This window comes from Hydra vulgaris, chromosome 07, assembly GCF_038396675.1.
Source record: "Hydra vulgaris chromosome 07, alternate assembly HydraT2T_AEP".
Classification (NCBI taxonomy): domain Eukaryota; kingdom Metazoa; phylum Cnidaria; class Hydrozoa; order Anthoathecata; family Hydridae; genus Hydra; species Hydra vulgaris.
The window spans coordinates 18,095,127-18,105,000 of NC_088926.1; the positions used below are offsets into that span (position 1 = coordinate 18,095,127).

At 28.6% G+C, this 9,874-nt stretch overlaps 2 protein-coding genes across 5 annotated transcripts in view; one reads left to right on the forward strand and one right to left on the reverse strand.

Moving 5' to 3' along the window:
* LOC100209748 (glycine dehydrogenase (decarboxylating), mitochondrial) overlaps positions 1–2,129 on the forward strand; it is a 47,046-nt gene extending 44,917 nt beyond the window's left edge. For all 3 annotated transcript variants that reach the window (XM_065801255.1, XM_065801254.1, XM_065801253.1), the window contains exons 26-28: positions 1,316–1,380; positions 1,474–1,554; positions 1,644–2,129. In XM_065801255.1, the coding sequence (XP_065657327.1) occupies positions 1,316–1,380; positions 1,474–1,554; positions 1,644–1,742 (245 nt within the window). In that variant the 3' untranslated portion in view covers positions 1,743–2,129. The remainder of the gene's footprint in view (positions 1–1,315; positions 1,381–1,473; positions 1,555–1,643) is intronic.
* A 3,543-nt stretch (positions 2,130–5,672) lies between these two features.
* The window catches only part of LOC100205136 (glutathione hydrolase 1 proenzyme), an 18,584-nt gene continuing 14,382 nt past the window's right edge, over positions 5,673–9,874 (reverse strand). Inside the window, exons 12-17 of one of the 2 annotated variants that reach the window (XM_065801256.1) lie at positions 9,404–9,874; positions 8,427–8,751; positions 7,637–7,827; positions 7,208–7,433; positions 6,934–7,114; positions 5,673–6,101 (exon numbers count right to left, since the gene is read on the reverse strand). The exon at positions 9,404–9,874 is cut by the window's right edge and continues 562 nt beyond it. Coding sequence is in view for 1 of the 2 variants with exons in the window: in XM_065801257.1 (XP_065657329.1) it covers positions 5,992–6,101; positions 6,934–7,114; positions 7,208–7,433; positions 7,637–7,827; positions 8,427–8,751; positions 9,404–9,517 (1,147 nt within the window). In the remaining variant the exon portion in view is untranslated. The remainder of the gene's footprint in view (positions 6,102–6,933; positions 7,115–7,207; positions 7,434–7,636; positions 7,828–8,426; positions 8,752–9,403) is intronic. The other variant, XM_065801257.1, reaches the window with a different exon arrangement.

Genomic DNA, 9,874 nt, shown 5'->3' on the forward strand with positions numbered 1-9,874 from the left:
AAGAAGAGGCTTTACATAAACTTCATCCACCAAAAGTATACAGTTTCTATGATTTTCCTCTAAATTTGAAAAAATGGTACTATTAAAGTCAATATCTGAAACTTTCTTTGTCATAGATGTAATTTTTGTTAATGTTTTTACATTTAGCAGTTAAAAATCTTTTCGTACCTGATTGTATAAGCTTTGAGACGTTGAAAATAACAATACGATCTGATTATAGTTTCTACATTATAAATTTTTTTTTTACCTATTTCTGATGCATTCATATTTCTGATGCATAAAATCTTGTAATACCAACTTTTGATGATCAATTTAAATGTTGTTCAGGAAGCGAATTGTTTCTTCAACTCTTGACCAGCGATCAAGATATGTAATACGATTTTTTAATAGTGAAGAAATAAAACAACGAACACCAGCATGAAAACTTTCAAGTTTAAAATTGCTTGAGATATGAACAGCAAACATAGGTATATTGCAACAACTTATCACACTTTTTAGTTCTGATAGAAGACAACACTTTAGTAGTGGACCTAGATTTTAAAGGTTGAGTTGGTACCACACTAGGTGGAATGTTTAGAAAAATTGAAGGAGGTTCAACTGGTATAACTTTCCCATTGACAATAGTTTTTAAAAAATTTTCTGCAAAATGTCTTTCACAGACAACAGTATCTGGTTTATTTGGAAAATTACTTCTTGGAATCAAATTTATCCAACGATTCCTTTCTTCTTTATTGGAGGGAAGCCTAAAAACTCGTACTTTATTTTTAGCATCACAGTTTCCTCTACATCCAGGAACACAGCACTTTTTAACCATTTATTATAACAATCAGCTATTCACAAATCGAGTAGTAGCCTGTAGTAAGTATCGCCATGGTTTACATCTATAATATTATTACTTAATAATAGCAGTAGTAGTATTAATAGCAGCACTTACCCTAATATGTTAAATAGTGTAGTAACTACTAGAATTACGTTAAATAGTCCAGTAACTATGAAAATTATGTTAAATAGTTCAGTAACTATCGGAATTAGGTATGAGACACAAATTGAAATGTACACAATTTAAAAACATTTTAAAAACGTTAATTTTTACCGGTGTATGTTTTTTAGTATTATATTATTTTTAGAAACCAAACTAGCATGTAACATTGCACCATAGAAACCAAACTACCATGTAACATTGCACCATAGAAACCAAACTACCATGTAACATTGCATCGCAGAAACCAAACTTGCATGTAACATTGCACCATAGAAACCAAATAACATGTACCCTACTGTAGTATTGCTTTTATATTCATTTCTCTGTTTTAAGATATCAGGCAAGAGATTCGTGAAATTGAAGAAGGTCGCATGGACCGTTTAAATAATCCGCTCAAGGTTTTAATTTTTTATCAAATGTTTCAAAGTTTTTGTCAAATATTTTTAAAAAAATGGTATTTTAAAATTGCATTTTCTTTTATTTGAATTTAGAATGCTCCTCACACACAATCTGTATTAACTGAGGAAGTATGGGATAAACCTTACTCGCGTAAAACTGCAGCTTTTCCTGCTGTAAGCTTTTTAATTTTTTTACTTTATTTTGTCTGATCAGTTATTTTTAAACTTTTATCTTTTAAACATTTTTGATGTTATAATTCTAGCCTTGGTCTTTGCGATCCAAATTTTGGCCGTCTGTAGGACGAGTTGACGATGTACACGGTGATTCTCATCTCATTTGTGCATGTCCGCCAGTTGAATAAATTTTGAAAACGGTTATAAGTGACTGATAGAATCAAGATCGTTGTAGGAGTTCTGAAAGGTTACATAATCGTGATGTAGGGATTTTTAAGCAAATTTTTTATTATATCGAGGTAAAAGCTGTCGTATTTTCGTAATATTTGTAATATACACTCGTGCATAGTGCATGTTTTAATATTTCTATTTGTACATAATTGCGTCTATATCTTCTTTTTTTTTTTTAGTTTTATAATCTATAATAGAAATTTTTTTCAAAAAAAAAAATCTTTTAATCGTCAAAACGAAGATTATGTTTAATGCAATTAAATTGCTTTTATTATTATTACCATTAAATTTAAAAGTTTTTTTAATTGAAGTATAGCAAAATAAATAATTTTTAGTATTATAAAGTTCATTTTTGTTTTCTATTAAAAATAAGATGTCTTTTGCGATTCGCAAATTGCGGAGCACAATACTATTTGAGAGATATTTTCAAAAACAGTTATGACGGTCTACCAGTAGGTGTAAGAAAAAAGTTCTTGTCTCCTCACTGTGAACCGCAGTAACTGTCAGGTTTGAAATCTTCCCATATCAGATTTTATTTTATAAATACATATAGGATAATAAAAATTGATCACTTAAAACCTCCAGTGGTGTGGAAAAATGTATGAAAATCAAAAAATAAAATTAGTTTTTAGGTATATTAATTGTCCGCCTTTTTTAACAAAATAACTTTAATTTGTCGGCGCTTTTGGTTTTTAAACATTCTCTGGTGCACAACAAAAAAAAGTTAGCAAAGCTCCATAAAGTAACCAAAGTTATTGAAGAAAAACTTTCATTTGGGGTAGCTATGATCTTAATTAAGCTAACCATCCTGAAGTTATTTGTAGCAATTGTTATAAAAACCTTTATTGTTTAGAAAAGAATGATACAAAATACCTTAATAATTATCTAAACGAAATATCTCAGGCTAGTTAATAAACTGAATTAAAACTTATATTTATTACTAAGCGTTTAATTATCTAAATTTGTCTATTTTCGAACTTATGAAGGTTCATTGGAATTGCGTCTCAATGAACCTTCGTAAATTCGAAAGAAAAATTGTTTTGGCAGCTTATTTTAGCATTTAAAATGCTTTCTAAATAATGTTTTATTTTTTACATTACTAGTTTATATAGTTTTACATAAATAAAATAAAAGATTTAACTCTTTTTTAATATACAAGGTCATTTTCAAGGTCTAATTCAGTTTTGTTTTAAACCATAAATAATAATTTTTTCTAAATTAAAAAACTTATTTATTTGTTTAAATAAAGTGTGTCAAATGTTTTTGAAATATCAAAAGATAATAAATTTTTTACTTCTGAGTTAAATCAGTATAAAAATAAAAGGATGTGCTCCAAATGATGTGGAATCAATGGTTTATATAAAGCGTATTGATGAGTCATCTCTTATATTGATGTATTGATGAGTCACGTCTTATAATAACTGAAAGAAATATTGAACCTCTTTCTACAAATGTAAGGGTTGCTGTGGATTCTGGTCAAATTTTTTTAAAGGCCACTATGGACTTTTTGAATCCGCATGATAAAACTAACAACCAAACTAATAATAAAGCGTTATTTTATTGTTACTATTGCAGAAGGAATATCTGGACATAATTGAAATATTAGGAAATTAATCGATCTTCTTAATTTTCAAATATTCTGTTGCATTTGATTTAAAGTGTGTAAACTCAATGTTTGAAATTACAAGTCACGAAGGAAAATATAGTTGTTTGTGGCGTGAAGGAGAGAATCTCTTGGATAGTGGAGAAAAACGACCTCTTGGTTTCTTTGATTATCATTACAGTAAATACGTAGAGGCACGAAAACCAAAATCAAAGATGACTCATAAAATTTAAATAATCCCAGAAATCTTGAAGAGGATCCAGATATAATAATAGAAAATTTAACTCCAGTACCTGAGTTGCATACATAAGTTGAAATAGTTACAATTTTCGGAAAACTATTACACAGGTCAACAAAAAAAAAAATTTTTCTGGTGCCGAGCAAAAAATTTGTTTTTTGTATAGCATTTCTCGTTTTGATTTCAAATATGCAATTCTTTTTTTACCATCACGTCAAGTTGTAAAGATATTTAGGTTCAAATCTTAAGTATTTCGGGTAAAGTCCCTAATATTGTCGAAAAAAATCATCAAAATGATCAAGGAAAACTTGATTTATTTCCAGTTATTGAATGTTTAAGAAAGTTTTAAGTAATAAAGCAAGCTACCTTTGGAGAAAAAAATATTGTTAATGTTAAATCTGCTGTTATGGAATTTAAGACAACTAATGCTAATTTAATAGGGTATATTAATCATTACTTTAAAATTATTTCTTTAAATATGGCACGGTAATTTTATATAACAGTTAATCATATCGTACCATTTCTAAAAAGTACTAATACTGATAATTGGCTCAGAACGAGCTGGTGAATCTATTCATCATGAGTATAAAAAAACATTGATTAAGTATATGAGACTACAAAACCACTCTGACAATGCCAAATGATTAAAGTCAAATGTTGTCGAGTTTTTAACATTTAATAAATAGTTAGCATGTTTATTATTTAATTTAATATACTGTTGACCCACAATAGTGGCAAAACTGTTGTTTGTAAAGTATTTTAGCTGCATGAAAGATACTCGTATCTAAGGATTAATAATGTATATATATAATTTTGTTTTAGGTGCTCCAAGAAGATCTTACGGTCTTATCTCGGAGCACCGCAGAAGAGCATATGAAAGTTCACTCCTACTTCCTTACCGATGCTATAAAATTTGCCCAGAGGTAGCGTTGAACCATGGATTTTTAGTTTCTGAGGCAAGCGCACTTACCTACGATGGATTTTTAGTTTCTGAGGCAAGCGCACTTAACTACGGCACTACGGCTGCTCTAAAAGTTCACATCTCCTTCCCAACCGATGTCGCAAAACTTGCTCACTAGTGGGGTTTGAACCACGGATCTTACATTTCTGAGGCAAGTGCGTTATCACATGAGCAGCAGCGGGAAAGTGGTAGCACATTTGTCTTATAAGCAAAGGATCCGTGATTCAAACCCTACCTCTGGGCAAGTTTTGCGATATCAGTTAGGAATTGTTTTTAATTGGAATTAGTTAGGAATCAGTTTTTAATTGGAATTTAGTTTAGTTCAGTTAGGAATCAGTTTTTAATTGGAAGATCACAGCTTTTGGTGTGATCTTCCAATTAAATGCTCATCCGCAGTGCTCTGTGATAAGACCGTAAGGACTTCTTGGGGTACCTAAATAAAAATTAAAACAAAATAAAGCTGCGCCACGGCTGCTCATTCTACCACTGCTGTATTCTAAAGCTTAGTCTAGATATTTGTTAACATTAAACGCTTTTATTACATTTCGTTATTGCTTTTATTTGGCATGTGATAAATTTTGTCTTTTTAAAAGTTATGTGAAATATATAAAACTTCAATAACATTACCCATGTACCACCCCTCCACTTTTAACCTCAAGTCAAAATGTGTAAAATTTTTATTTTAATTATATCTATGGAGGTTCTTAATTTACTTTATTTATATCCTTACTTAATTTACTATATATTATAATTTAACTGTTATTTCTTAATAACAAAAAAAAAGGAGACTTCAAACATGGCGGTCACTGTGGTTCACAGTGACTTTTAAAAATAAAAACTCATTGATTTCTTTTTAAAAGCGTTAACTTAGTTAAAAAGAAACATAATTCTTAAAAAGCAAATCTTTTTCTTTTATCTTATTTTGTATTTTAAATCTTATTTAGACTGATAAACTGTGTGTATTTGTCTAAACTAGTTAGCTTTATACCTTCTTAACCTGTTGGGGATCTAGGGGAACAATGAAATTAAAGTCTCTTTTGACGCGACGCTAATAAAAAAAATATCTAAAGTACATAAAAAAAAAATCAATAATTCAATCGTATATTGCTACTGGAAAAATAAATTTAAAAATTAAATTAGTAATCTTTACAAGGTCATATTACAGGATCACAAAAATTAGTTCTTGTTTTGTTATTGTTGCGCTGATTAAAATTTTTAGAAAAATATAAATATGTTAATGGCCAATCAAAAAAAGGACCCAAACTTGACGCCCCTTCAATGTTAATATAATTAGTCTAATTCTTCCACTAATCGTTAAAAATAAAGACAAAATATGGCGCGGTTAAAAAATTGAAAATTTGAATTAAATGAGTGTGTACTCTATATTTAAAACTACTCAAAACTTTAAAAACCAGCGGGGCGTCCACCTTTTCTGTAATCGCATTCTGCTGAAATTTTTCCATCTTTTGTTCGAGCAATAGCCTGAACTACCCCCATAATGGCATTTAGTTGACCTAAATACAAAGAAAATTAACTTTTTAATAAATTATTTCTATTAATAAAAGTTTAAAAAGGGTTATCATTTTCGATAATGTATGTAATTGTTTAACAATATCAAAATTTTATACATCGTTAGTAAACATCTCTTAATTTATAAAGTTTGAGATATATTTAACATGTGCAACAGCCATCTGTCAAATGAACATATATAACATCTGCATACTTTTACATATAATTAACAACACGAAAAACAATTTAAACCTACTCCTAATTTTCATTATTGCTCAAAAACTCAAAAACACGTAAAACCATTATTTTGTATTTTAATGAAGTTAGACTATTAGGTATCAAAGATGATTTTTTTAGTAGTTTTTTTAAAACGCCCAGTGGTTTTAAATTGACAAGATTGTCAAAGTTACCTAGGACGAGAACTTAGTTTAGGTGTCTGATGTGTCAACCCTACTTTACTTTAATTTATTTAAAAATTTTCGTTCAATAGTTTAAGCGCTACTTTATGTTCATAAATTTACTTATGTTAATTATTTAGCGTTAAAATTTAGTGATATATAATGACGCGCAATAAATGATGCGAAAAAAAAGTAAAACGCAACTGAAATAATTCTGTGAAAAAACTTGAAACAAGCAAAACATCATGGAAACTAATTGAATAAATAAAGTATTTTAGTTGATAAAGTAATTATCTAGTTTAATCGTGTATTCTACTATTTAAGTTAAAACTAGAAAAATAGTTTTATTATATCTACAAATGAAAACATATTTACAAACATATGTAGTAAAACAAAATTAAACTTGTGTTTAAAAAGATGAGAAAAAACCTGTTTTTACCTGAAACATCATAAGTACTGTTAGTCACATACTGATGACTGAAGGACTCAATTTTAGGAACCATTTGCTTAGGTAGGGTTGGCTCATATACAACTGTTGGTGGAAACAATTGGCAGTGTAGACGTGGTCTTGTAATGGCAACCTTTAAGTTATCTTGCAGAAACATCCAGTTTGCAATGCTCTGTGATGTAAATATTTTTATATCAATAAACTTGTAAAAAAATCATTTTTTTTTTTTTTAAATAACTGCATGCTTACTGAGATAAATGCTTACCATTGTAATGGCAGCAGGAATGAAAAATCCTCCAGCTGCTCCCCAGACCGCTTCAACATTGTTGCCTTTCAAAAAAATTGAAGGCATAACTCTAGACATGGGTCTCTTTCCGGGAATTTTAGCATCAGATGTTAAATTATATATCTTGGGCCAAAACTCGCTAAAGTCTGCAAGTTCATTGTTATAAATAAAATCTAGTTCACGAGATCGAAGTTTTGATCCAAAGCTTGAAATAAATTTTTATATATATATATATATATATATATATATATATATATATATATATATATATATATATATATATATATATATATATATATATGTATATGTATATATATATGTATATATATATGCATATATATATATATATATGTATATGTATATGTATATATATATGTATATGCATATACACTTTATAGTAAAGCATACTAGGCATTAATTGATGAAGTAAGCGAGCAAGCATTTCCATTTTGATCTAGAACAGACATGTGTGAAGTTCCTGTTTTTTCAGTTGAAAACAGCTGGGAGTAAGGTTTGTAGTCTTCAACATTATGGGAGAATCCATCTATCTTTTTATACATGTTCTTTGCAGTGCTATCAGATAACATATACTCCTCAACCTTATGAAGAAAAAAAAATTAAAGATTGAACCGAATTAATTTTTAAAGAAATAACATTTTTAAATTAAATGCACTATTTAAAAATTTTGAATAGCTTGTTCATAAGCAATGGGTGTAGATAGCAATGGGTGTAGATAACTCTCAGAATTAGGTCGGCCAAAAAAATATGATACAAAGGTCTTACCATAAAACATAGAAACGAAGTCAGCATTTTTTGCCGACCTCAAACACTTTTAGGTCGGCAGTTAGGTTGGCATTGCCAAATGCCGACCCTAATTCCGAGGGTTGAGATAGGTAGGTGGGTAGGTAGGTAGGTGGGCTGTTTTATATAATGTAATGGAGGGTCAATTACATAACATTAAATTAAATTAAAGTTCTCTTGTTTAATAAATGTTTATTAAACTTATTTTTCATAATATTAAAAATAATTAACTTATTTTGCAACCTCTTTTTGCCTTTTAAAAAAACAACAAAATCACAATAAGGGTTTTAAAAGCCAATCACAATAAGTGACCAAGCTAATGTAGTCAAATAAAATAGAAAATAAATACCAAAGGATATCAAAAAGAAATAAATACCAAATTCAAAAAGTAATGTACCTGTTTTGTATTATTATTAAAGCGAGGGTCGCTCAAAAATGTTGAAGGTGCAGAGGCAAGCTTCATAGACTCAATATATTCATGGAAATATCGATCTGGTTTTTCTGCAAACTTTTTAGCATTCCATTTTCCTTCTGCTAAAATCTTCAAAGCAAGAGACATAAGTGCTCCACTGCTTGGTGCTGGAGTAGTCAAAACAGTAAACTCATTAATGTTAGTTCTTATTGGTTCAACTTCTTGTACTTTGTAAGATGCAAGATCTTCACGAGTCATATAGCCTCCTGCAGCACGGATATCCTCAACTATTTGATTTGCCATTTTTCCACTAAAACAATCATTTTGCGTTAACGTTTTGACAAGTTCAAAAAGTTAAAAATTAAATGTACTTAATTAACTGTTATAACTTTGCTATTTTGCATACATAAAAACTAATTTTTGTTCAAAAATAATTTTCCAAAAAATTTAATTTAGAGCGAATAAACTTTGCATCTAAAAGTGTTTACAGTGAAGGCAGAAATTATTTTATTAAAATGATTGTAAAACAGAAAAAGTTTTTTATGAATTTCATCATTGAATGTTTATATTATGTATTTTTCTTTCCTATAAAAGTGAAAAGTGTTTATTGTAGGTATGAAATCATAACTTAATAAAAACTGCTGAACAACTTGTTTACTTGACACCGAAAAACATCAACATTTGCACTTAAAGTTTAATTTTTAAAAAACTAATTTTTAGGATAAAAAAAACTTTAAATTTACCAGCAAAAAAATGAATTTTTGTATAAATTTTTTTAATAAGTTATTAACTTATTAAAGACTGAAATTAATTTGCAATTCCTTTAAATTTAAAAACTCAAACTGTTTGTTTAGCCAAACCATTTTGTAAACTTAAGTTCTGCCCTATTTTGACATGCAAATATTATAAAAATATCTTAATATAATATACATTAAAAAAAAATTAAACAATAATTTAGTTACAGGTAAAAAACATCTGCTCCTTCATTTGCAATTTGCTCATAAGTTCTAGCAAGTTTTGGTCGTGCAAGTTTGTCACCAAGCTGCAAAATAGTGCCATCAGGTGCAAACAACTCTCTAATAAATAAAAAGCAAAACTTTTTGAGAACATAAAAGTTAAACAGATTAAAACATCAGCAAGTTTCTATTAAAACAAGGGGACACAATAGCGTGGTATACAAATCGAGAGTAAAAGCAATATTGTAACAGCCAATAAAATGCTCTTCTATCTGAAAAAAAAAAAGCATAAAAAGGTCAGGTAGTTTCATGTGCAAACCCAAAATAGTTGAAATGTTTTATCAAAAATTAAGATATTTGTTAATAAGAAAAAACAATTTTATCAAAACAAAAAATAAAAATATCAACATTTTTATCTTTAAATAAACAAAGCAAAAATCACAGGCATGCATAAAAACTTCTCCATTCCTTTAAATC